At 43.7% G+C, this 27,924-nt stretch overlaps 1 protein-coding gene across 3 annotated transcripts; it reads left to right on the forward strand.

Moving 5' to 3' along the window:
- Nucleotides 1-639: 639 nt before the first annotated feature.
- Nucleotides 640-27,852, forward strand: celf3.S (CUGBP, Elav-like family member 3 S homeolog). Of its 3 annotated transcripts, XR_001932852.2 has the most exons (14): nt 640-1,202; nt 5,242-5,324; nt 17,635-17,683; nt 17,831-17,959; nt 18,919-18,998; nt 19,144-19,299; nt 19,946-20,105; nt 20,287-20,436; nt 20,657-20,722; nt 21,136-21,234; nt 21,321-21,464; nt 21,669-21,805; nt 23,149-23,234; nt 26,189-27,852. XR_001932852.2 is itself a non-coding variant. In XM_018231885.2 (13 exons), the coding sequence occupies exons 1-12, from the start codon at nt 1,058-1,060 to the stop codon at nt 21,794-21,796; spliced, it is 1,377 nt and encodes a 458-aa protein (XP_018087374.1). In that variant the 5' UTR covers nt 640-1,057; the 3' UTR covers nt 21,797-21,805; nt 26,189-27,852.
- The last annotated feature ends 72 nt before the right edge of the window (nt 27,853-27,924 follow it).

Below are 27,924 nucleotides of genomic sequence, written 5' to 3' on the forward strand. Positions count from 1 at the left end.
CCAGTCCCTCCCCTCCCCCACTCCCAGCTTCAGCACCAAGGAGAGCGGCAGAACAATGGGCAAAGCAGGGATCGTCTGCCAATTCCCAACCTCAGCTGCAGCTGCACAACCGCCCCCCTCCCAATGGATCAGCACCCGCTGTGAGATCTAGGGGGGGGGGCGGCAGGTGGACTGTGTTTTACTATTGACTAGAGGGCAAAACATGGGGCTGAAACAATAACACCCCCTTTTACTACACACCGCCCCCATCTGCCCTGTGCCCCTCTATCTGGAAAATAAAAAAAAAACCCTTGGGGAGGCCTTTAAACACATACCCCCCAAATGACCCCCAATTATCACCACTTACATATCAGATCTTTACTGAGACGTCGCTGGATATTGAATTTATAACAAATAATTACTGAGTGATACATTGGGCTCTAGTATTTGTCCATAGACTCTGGGCAGGTTTAATGCCCCCTCTAGCGCCTGACACTGCCCCAACAAGCACCGCCTACTCACCGAAGAATTCCCAAATCAATCAGCAAATGATTTCTACGTTTGTGGGTGTGTATGGCAGTTTCTCCCCGGCCCCTCACTCTGACATCATCCCTGGTCAGGATGGGGCGGGCTCTTGGCAGGGGGGGGGGGCAGTTGTTGGGAAAGAAAAGATTTTGAATCAGACCTCAAGATCCACTAAAGGCAGAAGCTGCTGAAACCAGAGGAGGGGGCAGAGCTCTCGGATCAATAGCCCCAGAAATAAAAAGAGACAGAGAAGAATTTAACTCCCCATCTCCACTCGGGCTGATCGATACCCTAATTAAGCACTTTGCAAGCAGCATCTTTCCTAGAGGGACCTACCAGCGGGCACCTCTCTCATGTCTGCCTGGTACTGAGCTCATGCCGGCTGGAGACATTTGACGGGCAGCTGGGGGCAACTGGAAGACCCCAAAAAGCCACACAGGACAGACTACGCTTGGGTGACATCTCTAGGGACTGACCATCAAGAAGATCTACTGTTGGGTGGTGAGAGTCTGTTCCTTCTCTGCTCCCCTTCCCCTGTGCCCACCTCGCCCCAATGAAGGAACCAGATGCCATCAAACTTTTCATTGGACAGATCCCCAGGAACCTTGATGAGAAGGACCTCAAGCCAATCTTTGAGCAGTTTGGGAAAATTTATGAACTTACAGTCATTAAAGACAAATTTACAGGGATGCACAAAGGTAAGGCCAATTCAGGGGGCTCGGCGAGTTGTGGGGTGCAGAGTAATGAGGAGGAAAGGGTTACTGTAAGATGTGTGGTGGAAACATTGTATATGAGAGGTCCTTGTACCCCTTGATTGGCCAAAATGGACCTGAGAAGGGAGGAAAGGTGGGGAATCGGGCAAGGGAAATATTCAAGGTGAATGGGATGGAAGGAGAGAGAGAAAAGAGTGGAACAAAGAGAAGTGCAGGACGGAGAGAAGATCAGTCTCCACCTCAGGAGAATGGAGGGGTAAATCCACAGGAGTGAGAAGGGCAGAAAGAGTGACAAGAAGAGGGAGAAGAAGAGAGAGAAGAAGAGGGAGGCAGACAAAGAGAATGGAGAAAGTCATTGAAACAGGGAGGGTTTGCTCTTCCCAAAGGCACAAGCCTACAAGGGGCAGCATTTGTGGGGGTTCCAGGCTCATCTCAGAGGCTTCTGAAGGAACATTCAGGCCATTTTGTCACTGGGAACAAGTGAGGTGCTGGAGATTCACCGTGGCTTTGGGGGGAGGGTGATTTGTAAAGATGATGCTGTGACAGATGGCAGGGGAGGGGGGGGGACAAAAAAATCAAGGAACACTTAATGAAGCAACATTGGTTAAGCTCAGCTGGGGGGAGGTGCTGGGGAGTAGAATTGGGAAGAGTGAGTGACAGATTGGGCTCAGCCATGTCAGGCACTGGCACTGGAGAATGTCACAGGCCTAAATAAAGCCAAACCCAAACACTGACCCATTGGACTCCCCCCCTCCCTCCCAGGTCCAAGGGAAGCAGCTCTAGGTTTAGTTTATGTTATCCTGCCGACGTCTCAGAGGGGTGTAAGCTTTGTGGGTCAGTCTGGTCCGGCAACGGCATTAAACAAGGTTATATAACTGGAAAGGTCAGGGATTTCTGTCACTAACCCCCGAGGCCTACTAATCCCCATCTCAACTCCTCATCTGCACTTTATACATTGTTTCACCCCTTACAGACAGATTGCAAGCTTGGGGTGCAACAGACACCCCAGATTTTCACTCAGGCTCAGCAACCTGATGGTTATTCCCTCTAAGTCACTTATACTAAGAGCTGTTCTGGGACTGACTCCCTAAATTACACTTGTACCCAGTCCTTCCACTCACTTGCCCCTAGTACTACACTGGGAGCTCATGTCAATGTGAAGCCCACTTATTGCCCCTCCATTCTAGGCTCTTATAGTAGGGCTCCTTTTTATGACACATCTCCTGAGGAATGATCTGACAGCTGAACCACTGGATTGTAAGCTTCTGCCATTTGACCACTAGACCAATGGTTCCAAACTATGCGGTTGGCCCTTTAGGGAGTCCTGAAGCTGTGGTTATGGAAGGGGGTGCGGCTCCTACATACACTAGGAGGTAAACTAGGTGAGATTTGGGGTGAGTGCTCATCTATGCCCTGGGTACCCCTGGAACTATAGCAGGGTGACACCCCAATGTTTCTATATATCTGTAACCTTGTTATGAGCTAAGGGGGCCCAGTCTGAAGGTCAGTTAGGGGGAGATTTGGGGTGAGTGCTTATTTGTACCCTGGGTACCCCTGGAACTATAGCAGGGTGACACCCCAATGTTTCTATATATCTGTAACCTTGTTATGAGCTAAGGGGGCCCAGTCTGAAGGTCAGTTAGAGGGAGATTTGGGGTGAGTGCTTATTTGTAACCCTGGGTACCCCTGGAACCATAGCAGGGTGACACCCCAATGTTTATATATATCTGTAACCTTGTTATGAGCTAAGGGGGCCCAGTCTGAAGGTCAGTTAGGGGGAGATTTGGGGTGAGTGTTTATTTGTACCCTGGGTACCCCTGGAACTATAGCAGGGTGACTGCTACCCCAATGTTTCTATATATCTGTAACCTTGTTATGAGCTAAGGGGGCCCAGTCTGAAGGGCAGTTAGGGGGAGATTTGGGGTGAGTGTTTATTTGTACCCTGGGTACCCCTGGAACTATAGTTGGGTGACTGTTACCCCAATATTTCTATATATCTGTAACCTTGTTATGGGCTAAGGGGGCCCAGTCTGAAGGTCAGTTAGGGGGAGATTTGGGGGTGATTGCTTGTTGATATATCTGCTCTCAGCTAATATTGACTCATCAAATGTTGGGGCCCAAATGGAAGCTGGAATAAAAAAAGTCTAAACACCACTGCACTAAACTGTAAGTTCCTAGTAAAACCATCTCCCTTTATAACACTAGAATGTAAGCTCCTTGGGGCTGGATGACCCATTATATTACTAGATTGTTAGCTCCCTGGACAGGGTTCCCCATGATGTCACTAGACTGCAAGCTTTTTGTGACAAAGGTGATACATTGCACATAAGCCTAAGTGTAAGCTTCTTGGGAAAGCACCTCCTGTGTATCCACCAGACTGTTGGCTCCTGGGACAGCGGCTCTGGCCATGGTCAGTTATATTCCCAGTGTCTGTTAATGTTAATGGAGCTTTCATTAGTTTGCAGTCACTGACTCCTGTCTAATAGCCTGTTAACCCCAGGATTTGAGAAATCCCAGGTGCACAAAGGGTAAAAAGGGCCCAAAGTGTGGACAATCTTGCAAACACTGAGCCAGAGCCTGACTATTATATTATACAATATTTGCAGCTAATAAATAAAAATAATGTCAACAGCAACAGAGACATTGGCAGGAATCCCCTCATTCAAACTGTCTGTGTGGTGGGGGGGGGGGTGGAATTTAAAGAAATTATGACCCATTTTCATCAGGATTGATTGGAGACACAGGGGACGGGTGTAAATATACAGCAGGTCCCTGAAAGGGTTAAGTTATCTTGTAGGGTAAGAGGCCAAGACATGATCTTTAATTAATCCTGCCGATGGGAAGACATGCTGCTGATTGGCTGAGGGTCACCTCTCTATAAGGTTCATGGTCCTATCGACAGCTGTGACTTTTAACCCCTTGGGGTCAGAGCCCCCCCGACTCGCCTCATAAAGTCCATAAAGTCATAAACTCCAATGAACAAGAACCTTCTGTGGCTTCTTACGATGGGATTATTCATGGGGCCTCCTGACCTGTCAAGTCTCTGCTCTTGGGAGCTTTAAACACATCAGTTGTCCTGGCTAAAAGGCTCATGGGAGAGGGAGCTTTATATTGCCTGGAACCTTGGAGGGGGAGATGAAGGCCACTAATTAAACATTTCAATTTCCTGAAACTCCATGATTTTAAACTGTCTAATGTCTAATGACCACCAGTCACAACTACAGCCAACATTGCCTTCATCCTACATTGGCCGCGGGTTGATTTTAGATTGGCCATATGACCAAACTAAAAAAGAGGCCCCTTGGCCCTGAAAATATAAACTGTGGAGATACAAATCTTATTTTGTTCTAATTGTTTGATATTAATACTGGGCATTGGTCTAAGGTAGGTGTCAGCACTTTGTGAAGTCATCTTCACAAGTTATTCTGGGCAGTGGTTACACATGTAGGATTCATGGACTGAGACTAAGTCCATCATTCTTAGGGAGATCCTTCAGATGTCAGCTTGGATTCTTCACTACCATTTAATGTTCTGTTTAGCCCTGGTCAGCTGCCCTCCAGCTGTTGGTCACAGGTCAAGGTTGAAGACTAGTTACTTAATGTGGGTATTGGAGATTGTGATAAAAATTTGAAATGGAACAATCTAGAACAACCATAGACATTCAGACCGTCTTAGATGGTCATAGGACATAGACAGCTGTCTCAATCTGTCTTTATGTTGTCCTGCTATTTCCATCTTGCTTGACTGTCACAATCACAACTGTCTCTGTCTTGTCCTACTGTCTCCATCTCAAACGACTGTCTTATCTTTTCCTACTCTCTGTATCTTCCCCTGCTGGCCTACAGTCTTTATCTTACCCAAATGTCTCGCAGGGGTGCCCCATAGAAGTAGGGGGACTTTAAGAATAAGCTTGAAAACATCTGCACCAAAGACAGTTCAAGCCTTGCTTCTCCTCAGTACCTTATGGAATGGCCTTAACACTACATTATCTCCATTAACTTCACAATGACTTCTTCTCTTCCAGGATGTGCGTTCCTAACCTATTGCGCCCGAGAGTCTGCACTAAAGGCACAGAGCGCCCTTCACGAACAGAAGACCCTACCAGGGGTGAGTGTCTAGAGTTCTGCCTCCTCTTTCTCAGTAATACCAGATAATAATTAGTTGAGAACACTTTGAAGAATCTTCATTTAGATTGAAAGCTGTTATGTCTGGCTTTAGGCTCCCCAGTATCAAATGGACCCTCTGGTAGAAATTAACAGGACAAAGTACTTATTATATGGTTTACATTTAGTATATACATCATGGATCTCCAACATGTGGCCCTCCGGCAATGGTTGTAAACAACTACCACTATCCTACTAACAGCTGAAGCCTAGGGCCTTCCTCCTCTCTTCACCAGCCCTGTGAGCTTTCCAGGTTAGGATTCAGTTAACCTGTTGCCCCAGAGGAGCATGGGTATAAATATTCAGCTATTATTATCCACTGGCAGTGGAAGTGTGAGCAGCGTGGGAGTGTGGATCCCCCGTGACATGGAGCCGGCTGTTCCATGAGCTCATATAGATAAAGTGAAGGAGGGAGGCAAAACAAAACCACACAACGCATCCCTGGTTCATGTACTTCTCTTGCCTTCCCTAGTAAATCACTGACTTATTCTTGGGCAGAACAAGTGGGGCATTTAGGGAAGCGCTACCCAGCACTGATGGCAATAATATAAAAAAACTTTTTAGTTTTATTGATCTCAATTAAGTGAAGGGAACAAATGGGTTGACAGATCAATATGTGAAGTTGGCTTTTTCTTCTTTTTGCTCTTGGGAGTAGAGTTTGTGGACAAGAGAGTATTTATGTGGGATGCTCTGCAGGACTTCACTTTGGAGTAAGGATAATGGGTAGAGCCTTAATGTGACAATAGAGTTTGGTGGAAGTGTGTTCATGTGAAATGTATTGCAGATTTCCAATTATGAGCATGGCTAATGTTGAGTCCATCAGTGTTCAATTCTCTGCAGGTCTCCATGTGGGAGTAGACAGGAGAATAATAGGGAATAATAGGTTCCCAATCTTATATGGAAATCTTTTGCACTAACCTGGAGGTGGCTTTGGTCAGGGATTGGATGAAATGTTCTCCAGAAAAGCCCGGGGGTAGATGTTGGGGGTAGAAGAAACTTGAGATCAAAAAGTGAGATGGTATTGGAGGAGGGTGGGGTAAATAGTAATAAGTTCAGAGATGGAGGAGAGTGGGGATATGAGGAGATGAAGGTCAGAAATAATGATACAGAGATGGAAGAAATATGAAAAGACGAGGAAGAGAAGGAGGGAGTTTGTAATGGGAAATAATAAGAAAGGGATAAGAAAGCGTGTGGTGGGTGTGATGGGAAGAGGAAGAAATTCAGGTAAAAACAGCAGAAAGTGGGGACCATTAGGAGAGAAGTGCGAGATGACGACTGAAGAGTGTGGGGAATATAGACAGATGGAGCAGAAGAAAAGTAAGAGGGGATGTGAGAAGGGTAGAAGCTCATCGAATGAAGGAGAGAAGAAGACAATAGGGATATGAAGGAATGAGGGACAGATGGAGATATGGGATATGAGAATATGAGGAACAGAAGAAGATAGTGGGGATATGAGGTGGGGATATAAGGGGTACAGAAAAGAATGAGAAGTTCATATATGGGGGATGGGGGTCAGAAGGTGATAGTGGGGGGATATGAGGGACAGAAGGAGACAGGGCCGGCCTTAGGCCTATTGGACCAATTGGGCCCCGCACCTCTGGGGGCCCCGCACCACAGGGCAGCACAGATAATATTTCCCTCAGCACATGATGCTGCCTGGCCTGCCCCCAACTTTGAGAGCCCAGCCCATCCCCAAATCCATAGGTCTAGCCTGCCCCCAACTCTCATAGGCCCAGCTTTCCTCCAACCTTGATAGGCCTTGCCTGCCCCCAATCCAACCAAGCCTGCTCCCAAGCTGAATTGGCCCAGCCCCAAACTAATTGGCCCAGTCCACTCTCCTATTTCCTCCCTCTCTCTCTTACCCTGTGTGCCCCTATTATGTGCCCCTATTTAATCCCTCTCACTCTCTTACCTTGTCTGCCCCTTTCCTTTCTATTTTGTGCCTGTATGCCCTTATTTTCCTAAATACTTGGTGTGTCAGTAGCCAGCAACACTTTGTCTAGGGGCCCCGCCAACATGGTCCCAATTGGGCCCCACATTTGATAGGACCAGCCCTGGAAGGAGATAGTGGTGATAGGAGGGTTTGAGGTTGAAGAAGCTTTGGATGGAGAGAGATGGGAATGTGTAGCTTAAGAAGCAGGTGGAGATGAAGATTGAGCTTGTTTGGGGGATGTGCCACTGTCAGGGAACTGTACATCCAGAACTGTATTGTAAAGGGGAAATATTCCAGTTTTAACCAGATTCCAAGAAGCAGGAGTGTGAGGCAATGTAAAGCCTACAGGCTGGAGGATAAAGTCCTATACGTTATAAAATGAAGATGATCATGTACAGACAGGTGCCCCCATGGGTTGTGCCCATATGTTCATGTTTTTCATGTGCTCTACCCCATGTTAGGTAGGATTGTTGGGGGCCAGGCAGTGGGTCGAGGGGTTGAGAGAGATTTTGGGGTGAGACAGAGGAGGATTAGGCGGAGGGTTTTCCTCGTTGTTGTGCAACATTGACTCTCCGGCTACTTTTCCTAATTGAAATAAAAAGCTTATGTGTCCCTCAGCCATTAATCCTCTCAGCGAGGAGGCGACTGGGAGACCTAGAGGCAACACTCTCTCCTGTTCACTTACATCTCTGTTACCCCAGTGCAATACAGTAAGGATCAGCCCCAATGCCCCCCGCTGCTCTATTCAGCCCACGCACACAGAGGGGCACAAAACAATGGGATGGAGGTGGGAAGCTTCACCCCCCACTGCTGCTTCTTTTATCGTTTTCCTTTTCATTTGCAACAATGAACTAAGTGGCAGCCCCAGAGCAATTGATTCTGAAAGGGAGGAAGGGGGTTGGGGGGCACCAGTAACAGATTTATGTGCAGAACCCAATTATTATTATTCTATATACTGGGGGGGGTACAGAATGCTAAGAAAACAAAACAGATGGGGCAGGTACAGGGATTCACCTTTATATGGGACTCAGATACAATGACTTGCTGCACAGCGATTAGCAGTTAGATTAGTAGCATGGCAGTGCAGAAATCAGTGCAGTCTGCAGCAAGCATCGAAAGTCATTACTAATTAGCCATGTTGGATGTTAATGTAATTAATATGTGTCTGGTTTTAAAGGGATGAGGTGGTAACCTTACATGGGGAGCTGTAGATCAATGAGGAGAGCAGGTTGTAAATCCCCGAGCCAGTCAGACGGTTATAGACATGTTATTGATAGGGCAGGTGCCCAGATGTCAGGGCTGGATCTAGGGGCAACAGAGGCGGAGCCTAGGGCTCAGTGGGGTACAACCTGCAGGAGAGACACTGAACTAAAGACTGAAAGGGAGAGAAATGAGTGAGCACTGGCCGTGTCCTCAGCGGGGTCGGGGGGATGCATGCAAATGGCTAGAGCAGGGGTGGTGCTGGGCCTTGGGCAAAATTCAGTAATCTAACTGGGTGGGACTAATTACTAAATGCTGTCTCCATCTTGTCCTACTGTCTCCATCTTGTCCTACTGTCTCCATCTTGTCCTACTGTCTCTATCTTGTCCTACTGTCTCCATCTTGCCCTACTGTCTCCCTCTTGCCCTACTCTCTCCTGCTTGCCCTACTGTCTCTATCTTATCCTACTGTCTCCATCTTGTCCTACTGTCTCCATGTTCTCCTACTGTCTCCATCTTGCCCTACTGTCTCCATGTTCTCCTACTGTCTCCATCTTGCCCTACTGTCTCCATTTTGTCCTACTGTCTCCATCTTGCCCTACTGTCTCCATCTTGCCCTACTGTCTCCATTTTGTCCTACTGTCTCCATCTTGCCCTACTGTCTCCATGTTCTCCTACTGTCTCCATCTTGCCCTACTGTCTCCATTTTGTCCTACTGTCTCCATCTTGCCCTACTGTCTCCATCTTGTCCTACTGTCTCCATGTTCTCCTACTGTCTCCATCTTGTCCTACTGTTTCATTCTTGCCCTACTGTCTCCATCTTGTCCTACTGTCTCCATCTTGTCCTACTGTCTCCATCTTGCCCTACTGTCTCCATTTTGTCCTACTGTCTCCATCTTGCCCTACTGTCTCCTGCTTGCCCTACTATCTCTATCTTATCCTACTGTCTCCATCTTGCCCTTTGTGGGCAGTCTGAGCTTTGGGCATTCACCCTGTGGAAGAACCAATGGGGATGTGGCACAGGAGCCAATGTAATACAAGATTTGTTGAACTGATTCCTACTTGGCTGAAAACCCAATATAACTGGTAGAAGATGCAGGGAAGTATTGATATATATATATATATATATATATATAGATGTATGGTATGCAGCCAAGTGTAACAGCTGCCAGGTGGAGGTGCCATGGGTTCGAGTATCAGCCCAGCCAATAAAATTATGTTTCCTGTTGATGGGGAAGGGGAGTATTGTTATCATTCCCAAGACCGGGAAAGGTTAACGAATAATAAATATTCATACAATATTAATTCATTTATTACTTTCACTTTAAAGAAACAAAAAAAATCTAAAACTTCTTGTCCTACACTGTACCCCCCCCAGCATCTTCTCCTTGGAGATTTTTAATCGGCTCAGTGTTCTCTCTCTCAGTTCTCTCTCCTAATATTTAACTAATGAGCTTGTGCCCCGTGGCGACCACCCACCGACGCACCCACCCACCATGTGAACTCAGTGACCTTTAGAGCAGGGTTTTTTAAACTGTACTACAACTCCCAGCATCCTCCGCCAGCAAAAGAAGTTTATACTTCATTGGCCAGAGTCCCCTTATGTCTCTGAACTACAATTAAAAGCATGTTGGATGTTCCAGAGCTTGTAATGAATAAGGCCCTTTACTTCAGGTCTCTGCACTACAACTCCCAGCATCCCCTGACAAAAGGCAGGCTGGGCAACCTTCCATTTAGACACAGATTGGAGAGATTGGTTGCATCTATTTGGCCTCTTGGGCTGCACCAAGGATTCTGGGTACCCTAACAAAATCCAGTCCAAATAAAGTCCAGTACCATGTTTACCCTAAATTCCTTGGGTCTCCCTACCATATAATGTCTCAGCCCCTGATCCACTAATCCGGGTAGCCATATTGCATGCTGGGAGGAGGGATTACGGTTTGATTGGATAATCCCGGGATTAGCAGGGGAGGCCGTAGGATTTTGCTGGAGGATTAATGGAAGAATCAGCAAACAGTTGGCTTTTGATCTACATGTCGCACCACGTCTATACCCGACAGCAACCCCTGAATTTAATCTTATCCCAGACCCCACCCTTGTGTCTCCCATACACCCCCCCACACACACACACACACAAACACCAGCGTGTCTGAATCCACTTAATCCCAAATCCAAACTCGGAATAGACGTGACTTGGCCTAGCATGACCAACAAGTTGTTTAGATAATCTAATTTACCCCGGCTCCATAAACTTGAGTTGATCCAACCCAAATAATTTTCTGATGTTGGAGTTGATATTTGGGGCCCGTGGGCAGATTGGATAGTGGGAGAAGTTCACACTGGGGCATGTGGACAAAGTATTGGAGAAGAGTAGTGTATGATTGGGGTGCCTGCAAATAGGGTGTTTGTGTGGCGCTATTGGGGTATGGGATCTGAATGGTGCCATCCTTCTGGGCAATAAGGCAGAGCAGTGCATGCTGGGATATTTAGACAGAATTGGGGCGATCTCTGGCTCATTCATACTGGGGGATATAGAACTGCCGGAACTGATTGTTGGACTAACAGGAGGATGAGATCCTGCAGCACAAACACCATTACCATGACAACCTCCCAATTTAGCAGAACATTGTGTGCCGAGTAGAATTTGTCACAGGGGAATGTGATACTCTTGTCCCTCTATCCTCCTGTGTTGAGCAATGTGCAGCTGTCTGACAGCAAAGGGTTAATTGTGTCAACAGGGAACCCCCTCTCTTCTCCGTATTGGCTCTTTTTGCCCCCCCCCCCGCTCTGTTGGTCTTTCCCTTCCTTGTCTTCACTCCGTGATGTTACCCCATCTGCCCCTGACACTAACCTCTTAGCTCCCCTCACATCTACTCTTCCTCCTCCTCTTACTCTGCCCCCCACTTTCTCTGTACTTATCCCAGGAACTCCCTGCCTTGCCTGCCCTCCCTCATCCTTACCCCCTTCCTTATTCCCCTCCTATCCCCTTCCTTCAAACCTCCCCCCATAATGTATCTGAAGATTCCCTTTTTTCCTCCTTCCTTTCCCCTTGTTCCCCTTCTATTTTTCCTTCACTCTTGTTCCCTTTCTCTCATTCCTTCAATCTTGTTCCCTTTCTCTCATTCCTTCACTCTTGTTCCCTTTCTCTCATTCCTTCAATCTTGTTCCCTTCTATCTTTCCTTCGCTCTTCTTACCCTTCTCTCCTTCCTTCACTTTTATTCCCCTTCTCTCTTTCATTCACTCTTGTTCCCTTTCTCTCCTTCATTTCTCCTTGTTCCCCTTCTCTCCTTCCTTCACTCTTTCCCCTTCTCTCCTTTCCTCTCATTTCCCCTTTCTCTCATTCCTTTCCTCCCTCCTTGGGTGCCATTATAATACCTTTGAACCCACCCATTTGTTTCACCTGTTAATTTTTCACTGCTTACCCCCAGTTTTCCGTCACTGCCCCCATATCAGCAGGTCTGGACTGGGAGTCAGAGTTGTCCCTGGCATTTCCAGTACCACAGGCTCAAGTAATAGTTAGTGTCTGTGGGATCTTACAGCATCTCCTCAGTGTTATCTTCTAGGTACCCTCGCACACTCACTCACCCACTCACTCACTCACTCACTCACTCACTCACTCACTCACTCACTGACCCATCCCCTTCTTTCTCTTCCCTCTTTCTTTCTTATTCTTTATCACTTCTCCTCTTTTCTCTCTCTGCATCTTTCTCTTCAGGGGGGTCACAACAGAGGAAGCAGACCCTGCGGCTGCAGGGGGCCCAGGAGGTATAGGGGCCCCATGAGACCCTATTTCATATACAGTTTCAATAAATATTGGCACAACAGGTCAACCTCTATACATTTTGGGGGGCCGGAAAAATGAGTTGCTGTGGGGCCCAGTAATATCTAGTTACACCACTGTTTCTCTCTTTCCACTCCCTATGTCTCTCTTATTCTATTTCTCTTCCTCCTGCTCTCGCCTCATCATCACTAATATCTTTCTATTATCTCCAATCTCCCTTCATGTCTCTCTCTCGTCTCACCCTGTGTCTCTGCACTCTCTTTTTCTTCGTTATCTCTCTCTCTTTCTTTCCTCCACCCTCTCTGTTTCCATTTTTCGGCCCTGCCCCTCAGACACTGGCTTACTGGGGAGCTCCTGCACCCCTCCCATTCCTTTGTTTACACAGAAATGTGATGATGTCACAGTGGTTACCTGGCAACAGTACAGATAAATCAGGGTGAGTGGGTGGTTGCCATGGAGCATGTTCTCTGGTTTCCATGGATACCAAGCATCTGGCTGCTTTGATAGTGAATGAGATGCTGGGAGCAGTTCTCCCAAATCCAGCAGGTTTGCCGGGTGAGTTGGGGGGGTAGATAATGGGGTGACACGATGCTTTGAATCAGAAGGAATAATGACAAGTCTCCTGTATCTCCCTCTTGCCCTGGAGCTGACAATCTCCCTGTGAAATCCCCTGGCATTTATTTACTTACTTTGCCTCTCATGGGGGTTACTCCTTGTCCCTCCCCCAACCCCCCCTACACTTTGGGTGCCCTAAAGCTAACTAGGGCTCAGAGGGCGCAATGCTCAGATAAAGGGGAACATGTCATACTGTGTGTGTCAATACGGGGGGCAGGGGGAAATAAATGGGGGGTTGGTACACTAACACTGGATTTATTGGATGTTCAGACTGGACTTGACATGAGCAGCAAAGTCGCATATGAATCCATCCTGCCAGGCCTTGCTCTATGGCAGCAGAGTCAATGGGAGTTACAGCGGTATCCAGGCAACAGCAGGGGTGGGATGTAAATCCGGGTACCATGGTAACGCAGCATCAGCAGCGCCGTGTGAAAATAACCTATTAACACCCTGAATTCTAAAGACACGTCTGTATGTTATATCCTCAAGGCTAAATAATCTGCTTGTAGTAACCCCTTGTGTGCCAGGCACCTCCCTGCCAATGAATCACTAGTATAGTAACCCCTTCCTCACCAGGACTCCCTTTATAAAATGTGCCGTTTACTCCATAACTTCGTGTCTTTTTCTATCAACATAATGAAAAGTGTGGGGGGGGGGGGCAAATCATTCCATTTTTGAATGAAATGGATAAAAAGATCGAGGGGCGAGTGTCATTTTCTGAATGAAATAAAAGAGTTCCAGGAATCCATTGTGGTGTTCATTGTGGCAAATGTAAATGAGAGAAACCTTTAAAAAATAAAATAAAAGGAGAGACTATTGGGTTTAATTGTAGCTTTCCAAATTGAATTTTTTTAAAAAATAGTGGAGAGGTCCGAACTTACATCAAAGAGAGTCGAGAAATTGTCATTTTTTCAAATATGAATTTTAAACGGTTATTGTAAAATATAATAGGGAGTCAACCACAACGTTCAAAATTTTACAAAAATTTGGGCAAATGTGACTTTCTAACATGAAAAAAAGCCAAGTGGAGCTGAATGTGTTTCTTCATATAGTAATGAAAAAATATGCATGATCTAAATATGTGACAGATTGTAACTTTGTCAAATAAAATTTTGGTTGCTGTTAATTTTTTTTTATTGTAAAATTACAGAAAATCAAGGCAAATCCTAAGGTTTTTGTTTGTAAGATTTTTAAAAATTGGAACGAGTGGAATGTTCTAAATTAAGAAAAGGAGAGCCAGGAAACTGTAAATGTGAATTTTAAAAGGTTGGATTATTGTAAATTTCTAGTGTAAAATATAATAGGGAGTCGACCAAACATTTTACAAAAACTAACATGAAAGAAAGCCAAGTGGAGCTGAATGTATTTCTTCATATAGTTATTTAACTTTGTAAAAATAACATTTTGGTTGCTCTTTATTATTTTATTGTAAAATTACAGAAAATCAGGGCAAATGCTAAGGTTTTTATTTGTAAGATTTTTAAAAATTGGAAAGAGTGGAATGTTCTAAAATAAGAAAAGGAGAGCAAGCAGATTTTAATTTTTAAATGGTAATTTTAAAAGATTAGATAATTGTAATTTTTCTAGTGTATAATATAATGGGGAGTCGACCACAAATTTTACACAAACTAACACGAAAGAAAGACAAGTCAAGCTGAATATATTTCTTTCTCTTAGTGAGAGATTTTAACTTTGTAAAATAACATATTTGGCAGCTGTAACTTTTCTATTGTAAAATATAGAAAATGGGGGGAAATTTAAGGTTTTTAAAAAGAGGATTTTTTTATAATAAATAAACGAAGGTCAGAAAACTATAAATTTCTTATATTAATTAAGACAATGTTGGATTATTGTAATTTTCTAGTGTATAATATAATGGGGAGTCAACCAAAAATGTTATAAAAACTAACGTGAAAGAAAGTCAAGTCAAGCTGAATGTATTTCTTCATGTTATTTTAAAATTGTATTATTGTAATTGTCTAGTGTATGGGGATTTGACCACAACTTTCTAAATTTACCAAAAAAAACTTTATAACGTGTATACTTTCCAAAGAATAATAAAATAGGGGACAGCTGTGACTTTTTTTAATTCTAAAATCAAATAAAGGGGCAAATGTAAGATTTTTGAAATAAAACCGTGAAAATATGGGTTTGATCATAACTTTTGAACGTAAATGAAAGTGCGTGACCATAACTTTCAAAAATAAAATACATGTGGGGCAACTGGGACTTAAATAGATTAAATGAAAATTAGTCTAAAACTAAATCAAGACAATCAGGAAGTCTCATTTATCATTTAGGTGATTATTTTTTAAAAAAAAATAGAGATGAATTTTTGTAAATTACGAATTTAAAATGTGTGAGCGAAATAAAAGAAACGGTGGGTATAATTTTTGAAAGTAATTACAGACACGTGAATGTAAATATAAAAAAATGGAAGGTGCACGGAATTGAGACTTTCTAAAATGCAATAAATCAGGGGAGACAGTTATTTTTGAAAGATAAAATAAGTTTATAAGAAATATCCTTTTAAATTGAAATGTGAAATATGAAATGTGGCAAATATAATTGCCATTAAAGTTTTTAATGTAACTGTCGATAATGAAGTTTGGTAAAGCAAGGGGGGGGGAGAGAATTTGAATTTCATTTAAATGGACATGTCAATCTTTTTAAAAAAAACTTGCCATCAAAATTTTAAATTCAACTGCTGAGAATGAAGTTTAGTAATAGCGTTGGGAGAGAATTTAACTTTCATTTAAATGGACATGTCAATCTTTTTAAAAAAACAATTGCCATCAAAATTTTTAATTAAATTGTCGATAATGAAGTTTGGTAAAAGCGTTGGGAGAGAATTTGAATTCCATTTAAATGGACATGTCAATCTTTTTAAAAAAACTTGCCATCAAAATTTTTAATTAAATTGTCGATAATGAAGTTTGGTAAAGCGGGGGAGAGGGAGAAAATTTGAATTTCATTTAAATGGACATGTCAATCTTTTTAAATGGAATGACTTAAAATTAGGGTGATTGTAAATGAAATAGTAAAAAGAGGGGGCAGTTGTACCCTGCAGAGATTACTGAAACATCTTTATACAAATCCTAGAAACATTCTCCTTTTTTTCTTAATCCATCAATTGTGAAGTGGTTTCTCAGGTAAATTTGTTATTTGTGGTGTGGATTTTCTCCATCATGAAGACGCTTGAGAACATTTTTCTCTAGTTGATATTTCCATTTACATGTAAATAAATGTTGCCCTGACTGTGACATAAACCTTCCTAAATAAAGTAAAGTAAATAGTTTTGATTAAAAATTTATAAATGTGCCAAAAAGAAGTAACATTAGGCATCACTGGACTTTTCTGAAATATAATCAATTTAAAATTCAAACTTTTTTTTATGGCAATAAAAAGGGACACCATGTAAGTTGACATTTTAAAAAAGTGGGAGGGATGTTAGCTCCTGGGTGAGGCCAAATCAGATAGAGATCCCCTGATCACCCAATGTGAGTGGCCACCTTATCACCAGGCAGAACTTTTCAAAATGATCAAGTGTCACTTTGTAAAATTTCTGTTTGTTTAAAGGGATCCTGTCATTGGAAAACATGTTTTTTTCAAAACACATCAGTTAATAGAGCTGCTCCAGCAGAATTCTGCACTGAAATCCATTTCTCAAAAGAGCAAAAAGATTTTTTTATATTCAATTTTGATATCTGACATGGGGCTAGACATTTTGATAATTTCCCAGCTGCCCTTGGTCATGTTTCTTGTGCCTGCACTTTAGGAGAGAAATGCTTTCTGGCAGGCTGCTGTTTTTCCTTCTCAATGTAACTGAATGTGTCTCAGTCGGACCTGGATTTTACTATTGAACGCTGTTCTTAGATCTACCAGGTAGCTTGTGTAAGCAAGCTGTTATCTGGTTACCTTCCCAATTTTCTTTTGTTTGGCTGATGTTGGGGGGGAAAAGAGAGGGGGTGATATCACTCCAACTTGCAGTACAGCAGTAAAGAGTGACTGCAGTTTATCAGAGCACAAGTCACATGACTGGGGGCAGTTGGGAAATTGACAATATGTCTAGCCCCATGTCAGATTTCAAAATTGAATATAAAAGAATCTGTTTGCTCTTTTGAGAAATGGATTTCAGTGCAGAATTCTGCTGGAGCAGCACTATTAACTGATTCATTTTGGGAATTTTTTTTTTCCCCATGACAGTATCCCTTTAAAGGAAAACAAACAAACATGAAATTGCCAGAGCTCACTGTGATATGAGCTGAGATTTCAGTGGAACTAGATTTGTTTGCTATTAAGGGCTCCGCTTTGTAAGTGAACTTAATGCCAGGGCGCATGTTGGCTGGGCAGGGTACGTGCATTACAAATGTATTAAAAATTGTCCATCCGATTGAGCCCTAAGTGCTGTCATTGAGATTAATGCTTCATTAACTCGCACTGTATCTCCATACAGATCCTGATGCAAAAATACACATTTAATGGCCCCATAAATTGCATCGTGTTGGCTTTATCTTCCCTTTACTACTCAGCCAATCAGATTCATGTGTAGGCGTTACCTGTATTTGTTTTTATACATAGGGAAGGGAGCTACTGTTGTTATCCTGCAAGGGCTGTTGAACTGACAGTAGGCCGCTAATAGCAAGAGATAGTCTGGTTGACAGAAAGCTAATGAAGGAGGAGGTACAACTACTAACGATACTCGCTCTCGTTATTGTGTTTCAGATGAACAGACCAATTCAGGTGAAACCGGCAGACAGCGAGAGCAGAGGAGGTAACAGCGCCCCCCATTGACCACTCAGCCTAATCCCATCTCTTCCCTTCATCTTTAGCCCGTCAATCCTTGTCTTTAAATAAAAATAACTGTCACCCCTGTGCTTCACTTTTATCCCCAATGATGATGCTTCTCCTTCACACGCAGAGGACCGCAAGCTGTTTGTTGGTATGCTGGGGAAGCAGCAGACAGATGAAGACGTACGGAGGATGTTTGAAACCTTTGGAAACATAGATGAGTGCACAGTCCTGCGGGGCCCAGACGGCACAAGCAAAGGTATCACTCCACCTAATGAGAGGCCTCTGTCAGTGCAATTAAATGGCAGTTGTTTTCCAATCTGTCACGTTTTACTATCAAGCAGTTCCATTGTGTGGTGGCGCATCACAAAACGTATAGGGCCCATTCTAGAACACATAGACCAGGAGGTCCCTACTCAACAATCTAGAAGGAGCTAAGATTAGGTATTGGAGGCCATTAATTGGCAGAGTGTTGCAGAAGAACTGTAATTGAGGCCCCTGAGCCCCCGTCACTGAAAGACCAGTTGTGTTGAAGTGCACCAGATTTCCCTGGCAGCCTGGGGCTGTGACCAAGGGACTTTTTGAAATGAGCTTACAAATTCAGAAGGTCTCCTTATGTTTAGTATTGTAGGATCTCTCTCAGACAGTGTCCCCATGAAAGATAGTCACATGGAATGTATCTCAGATAATGTCATGAGGGAGAGTAATAATGTTGGTGCTCTCTTGGATGGAGCCTAAGGAGAATACAGTAATATATATTGTATTTCAGATAGGGTCTCAAAGGAGGGTAGTAATGTTGGGTTTCTCTTTGATGGAACCAAAGGAGAATACAGTAATTTGGATGGTATCTCAAATAATGTCCTAAGGGAGGGTAGTAATGTTGATTCTCTCTTCGATGGAGCCTAAGGAGAATGCAGTAATGTGGATGGTATCTTAGATAGCATCTCGAGGGAGGGTAGTAATGTTGGTTCTGTCTTGGATGGAGCCCAAGGAGAACACAGTTATGAGGATTGTATCTCAGATTGCGTCTCAAGGGAGGGTAGTAATGTTGGTTCTCTCTTGGATGGATCCTAAAGAGAATACAGTAATGTGGATGGTATCTTAGATGAATCTGAAATCCTGACCATGGTTTCTCTTTTTTGATGGTATGGCAGTAGTATAGGGTCTCTGAGTGGTCATGGAGTCTAGTAAGCAATGTAATGCTGTTCTCTTCCTCAGGATGTGCATTTGTGAAGTTCCAGACACACACAGAAGCTCAGGCTGCCATCAACACGTTACACGGGAGCCGGACATTACCGGTAAGACAAACCCAGGTGTGGAGTTATTGGAGGGCATCACTCTGGGTCCATCAGTACTAGTGTCAGGATATTCCTTCACAGTGTGCCATGTGCTGTGGTTACTATCTGTACTGTACTTGACGTGTATGTACTCTGTGCTGTGCAGGGGGCCTCCTCCAGTCTAGTAGTAAAGTTTGCAGACACGGAGAAGGAGAGAGGACTGAGGAGGATGCAGCAAGTGGCCAATCAGCTGGGGATGTTCAGTCCCATCGCTCTCCAGTTTGGCGCATACAGCGCGTACACACAGGCAGTAAGTGACCAGGTGAATTCAACTTTTTCTTTCCATTTGCTGGTGTAACTTGTCTGTGGTAGTGCCTGTCTTCTTTTGTCTGACAATATGGCCTCTCTGCCCGTTTCACTAGGTATGGCATCTCTGTCCCATGATTAAGAAGCATAGCATCTTAGACCCTGATTGAGTAGCATGGCCTCTCTGCCCCCGATTCAGTAGCAAGTATTCTCTGCCCCGATGTATTAATATTGTCTCTCTGTCCCTTACTCAATAGCATGGCCTTTGTGCCCCCTGATTCATTAGCAAGGATTCTCTGCCCCCGATTCAGTAGTATCACCTCTCTGCCCCCAATTCAGTAGCATGGCCTCTTAGTCCCTGATTCAGTAGCGTTGCCTCTCTGCCTCCATATCTAGCTGTACTCTCAGCCCCCAGATCCATTAGCATGGCCTCTTTGTCCCCAGATCCAGTAGCATGGCCAAAAGGATCCCAAAAACCAAATGATTTACAGAAGAAGCCACATATTTCACCACTTCAGCCCATGGAGAGCCCCATTTCTATAGACATTTCAGAAGTTGTCCATTTAGGCTCCTAGCAACTTGGTCAGTCCTGTCGTGTAGTCGTGTTCTGACAGTGCAGCTGCCGTTGGTCACAACCCTGGTGTTCTTGTGTCTTTCCACAGCTCATGCAGCAGCAGGCTGCCCTGGTGGCCGCACAAAGCGCTTACCTCAATCCCATGGCCACCATGGCCGCTGTTCAGATGCAGCAAATGGCGACAATCAACCCCAACGGGATCATTGCCACACCCATCACCCAAATTAACTCAATCACTTCTTCTTCAGGTGAGATATTGTTACTGGGATGTGAAAATTCTGATCAGGTTATACCATGTGACTCATGACAAGAGAATTATGGGTAAAAGGATGGGGCTACTATAAACTTTCTAGGTTCTAGGGGGATATAAAGACCTTCTGGTTTATGTTGCAGGTTCCAAGCCATACATTGACCCCTCTTTCTCCACAGGTACCAGTACTCCACCAACACTCACTGCCACTCCAGTATCTGCCATCCCTGCAACACTGGGAGTCAACGGCTACAGTGCTGTACCCACACAGAGCACGGTACAGCCCAGCTCCGAGGCAATCTACACCAATGGGCTGCACCCGTATCCAGGTAGGATTCATAATGCCGTGCATACAAAGTTAGGGGAAGTAGTTGCTTTGGCTCAACTTTGGCTTTCAATGGGATGCTAGGAGTTGTAGCTACGGAAGGACCACAGTGTGGACAACTCTGATTTATATGCTGAGGTTTATATTGGGGATACATTGCTCTGTTTGTGGCTAAATATCATCAATGAAACGCTCCCGCTAGATTCCTGTCTTTCTTCCTTCAGCCCAAAGTCCAGTGGCCCAGTTGGATCCTCTACAACAAGCCTACGCCGGCATGCAGCACTACACAGGTACCAACGCCAGATTAGGGTAATGGTTATAAGCATGGGAAATGTGTCTCTAGGACAGGGGTCCCCAAACTTTTTTACCCGTGAGCAACATTCAGAAGTAAAAATAGTCAGGGAGCAATACAAGCATCAAAAATGTTCCTGGGTGGTGCCAAATAAGGGTTGTCATTGACTATTGGTAGCCCCTATGTGGACTGGAGGCTTTGTTTGGCCATAAACCTGGTTTTTATGTAACCAAAACTTGCCTCCAAGACTGGATTTCAAAAATAAGCTCCTGCTCTGAGGCCATTGGGAGAAACATCCAAGGGGTTGGGGAGCAACATGTTTCTCACGAGCTACTGGTTGGGGATCACTGGTCTAGGAGGCACCTTGGGAAAGTTCCCAAGTGAAATAATGAGAATTTCTTCTTTGTCTAGCCGCCTACCCTGCTGCTTACGGACTGGTCAGCCCAGCATTTACTCAGCCCCCTGCGATACTGACACAGCAGCCCCCACAGCAGCAGCAACAGAGAGAGGGTCAGTATTTGAATTAGCTTTCACTTTCCATTAAATCCTTGGGGGTGTTTGCCTACACAAATAACACACTCTGGTGTCTCTGCCAGGTCCCGAGGGCTGCAACATCTTTATCTACCACCTGCCACAGGAATTCACAGACTCCGAGATCCTCCAGATGTTCCTGCCGTTTGGGAATGTCATTTCTGCCAAAGTGTTTGTAGACCGCGCCACCAATCAGAGCAAATGTTTTGGTGAGTGGAAGCCAATCCTGTGTCAGCCCAGCAGATCCGTCTAAGCACAGCACAAGATCATTTATGATCCTTTGGATAAAGGCTTGACAATATCAGAAGCTTCCACTGTTCTCAATGTACAAGTCTGGCCAAAGGTAACTGATGGCTGTGCCGGGGTCACTGTACTAACATGTTCCTCTTCTCCCCTACGCTTTGCACCTCCAGGTTTTGTAAGTTTTGACAATCCAGGCAGCGCCCAGGCTGCTATCCAGTCAATGAATGGATTCCAGATTGGAATGAAAAGACTGAAAGTGCAACTCAAGCGACCAAAAGATGCCAACAGGCCGTACTGAGGCGTTCAGGTGGGTATCAAGGGCAACTACCCAATGTTTCATCCCTCAGAAGGAAAGGTCACAGCTTGGCTTGCGATGGGTCCACAGATTAATGATATGCATGGGAGAGGGCAGAAGGAACTAATCTTGTGGGCTAAGTCCATCCTTACCTGATACCTAATCCAAAGGGAGACCCTAAGAATCATTTAGTGAGACTGCAGGGTTCAAAATAAGGCCCAATCAGGCGACTGGTCACACACTATATATTATCGCCTCCAAATCTCGGTCCCCCTCCAGGAGGCACTGTTGTACAGAAGCAGCGGGGTAAGTGTCCCTCGGTGACAATCTGTGAGTGCCGTGTGCTCCTCATGTGCCCTTGTGTGTGTATTCTGCGTGTGGTCCGTATTTTGGAGTGCGGTATCTCCTTGTGTTTATTTGACTGTACTTTAGTTTGTAATTTTTCTTTTAAATTTGAGTCTGTTGTTTTTTTTTTTTAATTTTTATTTTGTTCTTATCAGTTAGTTCTGAAATGCTTTCCGCAGGGGCAGACAGCGAGTAGAGAGTAAAGTGATACCGATATCCCTAAAATAACTGCAGCATAGGAATCCTGACATAAAATCCCCCCATGGATGGGTGTGGGGTTTTAAAAGAAAGAATTGGTTGCAGACCTGATACATTTGCCTACAATTTGACCTTATTCTTGTATATTGCCAGTAGGTGGCGCTCAGCCTATAGTTCAGAAATGAGTTCCTCCCGCCCCCGCAGAGCCAGTGACAGTTGTGGCTACACAGTTTCAGGTCTATGATGATATATATTTTATTCTTAAATGTGAAACCTAATAATAACTTGATTTGAGGAATCCAATGCTGCCATTAGGTTACTGATGCCATTATCATCTTAAATACACTTTATACATAGGGCAGATATTGACATTTCTTTTTTGTATATTTCCCCTGTACAATTTATATTTTTAGTGGAGACAAGTAAATAAAAAATACATTAAAATCACTGCTGTTTGCCGAAATAATTAGGCATTTTATATATATATTAATTATAAATAAATAGGAAAGAAAATCCCTTCTTCTACAGCAGCCATAGTATAAAAGGCAAGAACAAAAACAAAAATTAAAATCTATAAAATGTAACGCCACAGTGTATGATATGGATATTTTGTTTTACCCTGAAAATGCAAATAAAAACACAAATTAAATATATCTGACTAGCTAGTGAGAACATCATGGAAACTGCGCTGTAATTGTGTGTGTATTAAATATACAGTATATATAGCCATATTCTATAGATTTGCCAAAACACAAGACCAAAAAACCAGCTTCTCTTTTTCTGCCGCTTGAAACCCGCCCACTTCGTGCCAGGGTCCAATCAATCATGAGATGACTCTGTCGCTATGACGTAACCCTAACGTCCATTGGCTGCCCTGGGACAAGTAGCACCGCCCCTTGTAAGTTGCATCCAATGGAATGACCGTGTTGTATTTGAGAATCTTTCCTCTTCCTCTTCCCTACCTCCTGTTTTATGCTCCGCCTCTGAGGAGCTGCTCCAGGGGAGTTCCCAGCGATGTATAGAATGCATGGAGTGCTGTGTCATCTTGGAGTTATATGTGCTGTGTATAATACTGTTTATTGTTTGTGTGCTCTGTAGTTTTTACAGGGCAATATGAAACTGGTTGGCCCCATCTTTTGCATAACGCAACCTCAATATGTCAACAAAAATTTGAGGCGGCAATTTTGTAATTGGTCATGCCATAAGGGTGGAGCCCTCAGCTGAATTTTGAGGGCACCAGCAGCAAGGACTCTTCAAGAAGAGGCTACAGAGAAGACATTAGGTTCAGAGTCCTATCAATATGTAGGTCTAGTCTCAAGATGGCTTCTTCAGCTTCCAAGAAGCAAATAGCAGTTGGAAGTGCCTAAAACATTCAATAGTGAAATTTATTTCAGCTGGAAGATCAGAGTTGACAATTTGAGAGATGCTGTGGAATGTGTGAGCCCATACACTTCAGTGAAATACAATTTTGTGTACTAAAGCCTATAAACATTTTGGGGTTGCGCTTGATAAAAGGTGCTGCCTGCTTTCTAACAAGACAGACCTATTGTGACTGATCACTTGTAATCTGACTCTTGATACTTTTGGCTTCAGGCTCCTCTCTCACTCTACTACCCAACCCATGATCATATCACCGTGTCTCTTCCACCACCTTGCTGTCCCTTCGCTGTGGTAATGCAGACTGTTGGCATTTTGAGCTGTGAGCTGTGGGCTGTGCACTTTGAACTTTGGCTTGAGCTGCCCTCCCTGTGGCTTATGTGTTTTCCTTTCCATTACCCTCATCCCAAAATCGTTCCAACTTATCCTGTCCATCTGATTTGATAATTAATCTGCACTTAGAGAAATTGAGACCTTTGGATTTAATTGGTTAGGCTCTTATAGGGTTGAGGAATCAAGTATGGAGTTGTCTAGCAAGATTCAAATTTGCTAATATGGGGGGGTGTTCCTCACTGGTGTGGGCATAACAATCATAAATTACAGAAAAATTGGTATGGAGAAGATAGGATTACGAAGGAAACCCAGGAGGTATTCTAGGACTGTTTTATAACAGCTTCAGAAAAAGGACAACTAGACACGTGTAAGGTGGATGCTACTGAAAGTCATTCATGTGGGATGTAAGCAAGTGCATGTCAGAACCTTCAAATTAGTCTTTTTGCCAACATGAACTTCCTAAGCCCTCTATCCCACCCATTGCATGATGTCCTACTGTCCTGACCCCTCTCACATTCACTGCCTCCTTTTTTCTACCTTCCTTCCTTCTGTGTCTTGGATAACTGCTAGTCTACCCCCTGCTTTCCCAAAGATTGCTTGATTTGTTGCACCCCTTCAGTTGTGACAGGAATTGGGCCCAGTAATGCCCAACAGGTTCCTCCCCGTGTGGTATCTACCACTAGTTTGCACCTCCAGAGACTTAGTACCTAAAGAAAGGAGAATTTTAGGTCTAAACCCCCTGGAACAAAGAACTCCCAATGAGTGAGCAATAATATAAAGCCCTTGAGCTGCTCTATGTAGACACTGAGTGTGACTTCCTGACTCCATCCCCCCTCCCCGGCCTTGTGGCATCTTCAGCAGCATTCTCGGGTGAATGGGGTGTACGCAGTGTCTGGGGTCCTGTGGCTTGTGCTCTCTACTCATCTGGTCATTTTGAATTCTGGGTGATACCACTGCTCAAATCCACAATGGATTTTACCAAAGCACAGGCTGTGGAAATACATGTTCTGTTGCCTGCAATCAAAACTTCTGTTCATCCCAGTTTACAATAAGCCTCCCTGTCCCTCACATATAATTTAGAGATGATTTTTGCCATAATGAAACTAATGAGCCGTTTCTATGAGTGGGTCAAAGTTGAACATTACTGGCAGACCAGCCGATTATTCAAACATGTGGTTTAGCCCTTAGAGATAGAGGTCAGAAACTGTACCACATCTTTCTTTCTCTTACTCTCCACCATTTCCCTTTATCGTGGAATTCATAATTATCGACTCCAGCTTTATTTCCTTCTTTCTTCATCTCATCTCTTTACCAAGAAATCCCTGATTCTCTACAGTAACGTGCTAACTTCACTCCGTATCTTCCAGACATTATTATTGGCTGTAGCTTTGCCTCATTATCACTCTTTTTCTATACTAGCTTTCTTCTCTTTCCTTCAGTAACTTTCTCTTTCCTTCAGTAACTTCACTCCATCTCTTTTATATGTCACGCTGTATTGTAGCTTTGTCCAGCACTGGTATTTGCAGCAACTTTCTTTGTCTTCATCTTAAGCCCTTCATTCTTCTCTTCCCTTCATCACGGACCCTATCACAAATTCACTGTAGACTAGGTTATCTTCCAACTTTCCTCCACAATCAGTTTCTTCTCTTCAGACTCTTTCTTGTCTTTCTCTGCTCCATCTTTTCATTCACTATACTTCAATCTCTTCTGTAGCTTTGCCTCCTTTTCTATTCTTTAATTGCAGTAGCTTCTTTATTTTCTTATCCATCACTTCTTTATTTGTCCTTCACTATGGACTCTTATCCTCCATCCATTTTAGACTCCTCGTCTTCAGTAGCTTTCACCTTTATCTTTTTCCCACGCTAGCTTTCTTCTCTTTGCCCTCTTTGTCTTGATTTTACAATGGAAATGTATCTACCAAAGCTTTGTTTCCTACTTTTTATCTTTCCACATTGCCCAACCCACACTGTTTTCCTGCCAATTTCCACAAAGAATTTTTTTTTAAGAAAACAAATCCCCCATGATTCAAACCCAGATGAGAGGGTGTAAAAGGCATGTTGGCCTATTGGTCTCGTGCAGTGGAAGGAGACCCGAGAGCCACTGGCATAGTATTTAAATGTCTTTTCTTGCTTTGTATTTCAGGGTGTGTATATGTTTTGGGGTGCAAGGGGATCCTGGTTCCAGCCCCTTCTACTTTCTACTATCTCATGACACCACAGAACGGATTCCAAACTTTTTACTGCTGCTGGACCAAGGAGAACATTTTCTTCAGGGGAAATTGCAAACTGCTAAACCTGGTGGTTGCCTAACTATTAACCAGCAAGGACCTTCAAACATATCCATTCCTCCCGAGATGCAGGAGAACATTCCAAGCTCTCTGTACATCTTAATAAAATGCCATGAGAGATTAGAAAAATTAAATCCTCACAGACAAGTGGGTTTCTTTTCACGTGGCGACTCACAACCAAAATCCGGAAAGTTGAAGACAATGATTCAGGCTTCTGGTCGTAAAAGTTCAGGCACAGGTTATTTACACATTTTTTGTGGGCCAGGTAACGCGCTTCGCTTATGGTAAATTTCTCTTCACAGGAGTTGGGCAGACCAGAAGTTGAGATATTTTTTCCATATTTCAAAGGCAAGAGTTTAAGCTTCATATTCACAGGGATGGGCTGTATATTTCTTCAGAATTGGGGTGCGGGGGAGCATAGCGCACACAAGAGAGCCCCTAGCTATTTATTCAGAAACGTCCTGGCAGCCAAGGCTGCTGTGTAAATAGGATATAGGCGATAGGATGGAGGGTACGGGATTTAGTGTGCAATATCTTCTTATCCCAACGTTCTCATTATAAAAATTAAAGTACAATACTCCTGGCCTTGATGGTCATCCAGAAGCCTAGCTTTATCCAACGCCCACTTTTTTAGTAGATACAGGTCAGTGCACCCAGCGGAGGAGTATATGTGAACCAATACGAACACCCAGTAAAAAATATTGTCCTCCTATAGAACCATAGAGGGACTTTTTTTTTTTTAAATCGGGTGCTCCTGGAGAGCATAAACCTTCCTACAGAGATTGCTGCCAAATAATAATAGATACTACTGCAGAGCATTGCACTGCACAACTTCCTTTAGGAAGCTTCTGAAAAGCATTGCGTCTCATGTAGGGCACAGCTGGCAAACAGCACACCACTTCTTTTCTAATGCTCTGCAGGGTTATCCTGTCTCTGCCATATACCCTGGAAGTGATAATCACATGGGGGTTCATTTACAGCAGAATGCTGACTTCAGATGCACTTGAGATATTTATAATGCCGGGATGTCATTGCACTACATGGAAAATGCATCTGGCGTACAAGGGGTAAAACCCTAATCTGGGGAAGGCTAATGATTGACTGTAGAAGGGCACTGCCCTTACTTCTCAGTTCCCCATAGGGTTTTTTTTTGTTTGTTAGGGGGTCAGAGGTCATAGCCGAAGAGTTGCCGATATCCGCGCCGAAGGATTACACATGTTTACAGTCTCCCGGAATTGTACATAATTTTGTTCACAATGAGAGAAAACAAAACAAAAAAAAAAGAACTCTGCCATTTTATCGTAAAAACTCTAGAAATTTCATTTTGTTTTTCTTCCTTTGGTTAAGGGGAGCAGGTATGCAGGGAAAGGGTATTTTAATATAATATAAACAGGTGGGGGGCTGGGGTTATAAATGACCAATTCCCTACGATTATATAATGCTTAACTTATTTCTTATTTATTGCAGTTTATTTGGATTTAATTTTTTTCTGTCTAAATAAAATAAATTTGATGAAGAATCTGCTTGTGGTTTCTGTCCAAAGTCTGCGATCATGTCAAACTAATATTGCCTTAGGGGGTCAGAAAACTTT

The sequence above is a fragment of the Xenopus laevis genome, chromosome 8S (assembly GCF_017654675.1).
Source record: "Xenopus laevis strain J_2021 chromosome 8S, Xenopus_laevis_v10.1, whole genome shotgun sequence".
NCBI lineage: Eukaryota > Metazoa > Chordata > Amphibia > Anura > Pipidae > Xenopus > Xenopus laevis.

Bases quoted from the DNA above. Each gene is read 5' to 3' on its own strand.
- celf3.S (XM_018231885.2), top strand. From the start codon at position 1,058: ATGAAGGAACCAGATGCCATCAAACTTTTCATTGGACAGATCCCCAGG. The intron at 19,288-19,945 runs GTAAGTGACCAG...GTCTTTCCACAG, and splicing joins ACAGCGCGTACACACAGGCA to CTCATGCAGCAGCAGGCTGC. The intron at 21,235-21,320 runs GTCAGTATTTGA...TGTCTCTGCCAG, and splicing joins GCAGCAGCAACAGAGAGAGG to GTCCCGAGGGCTGCAACATC.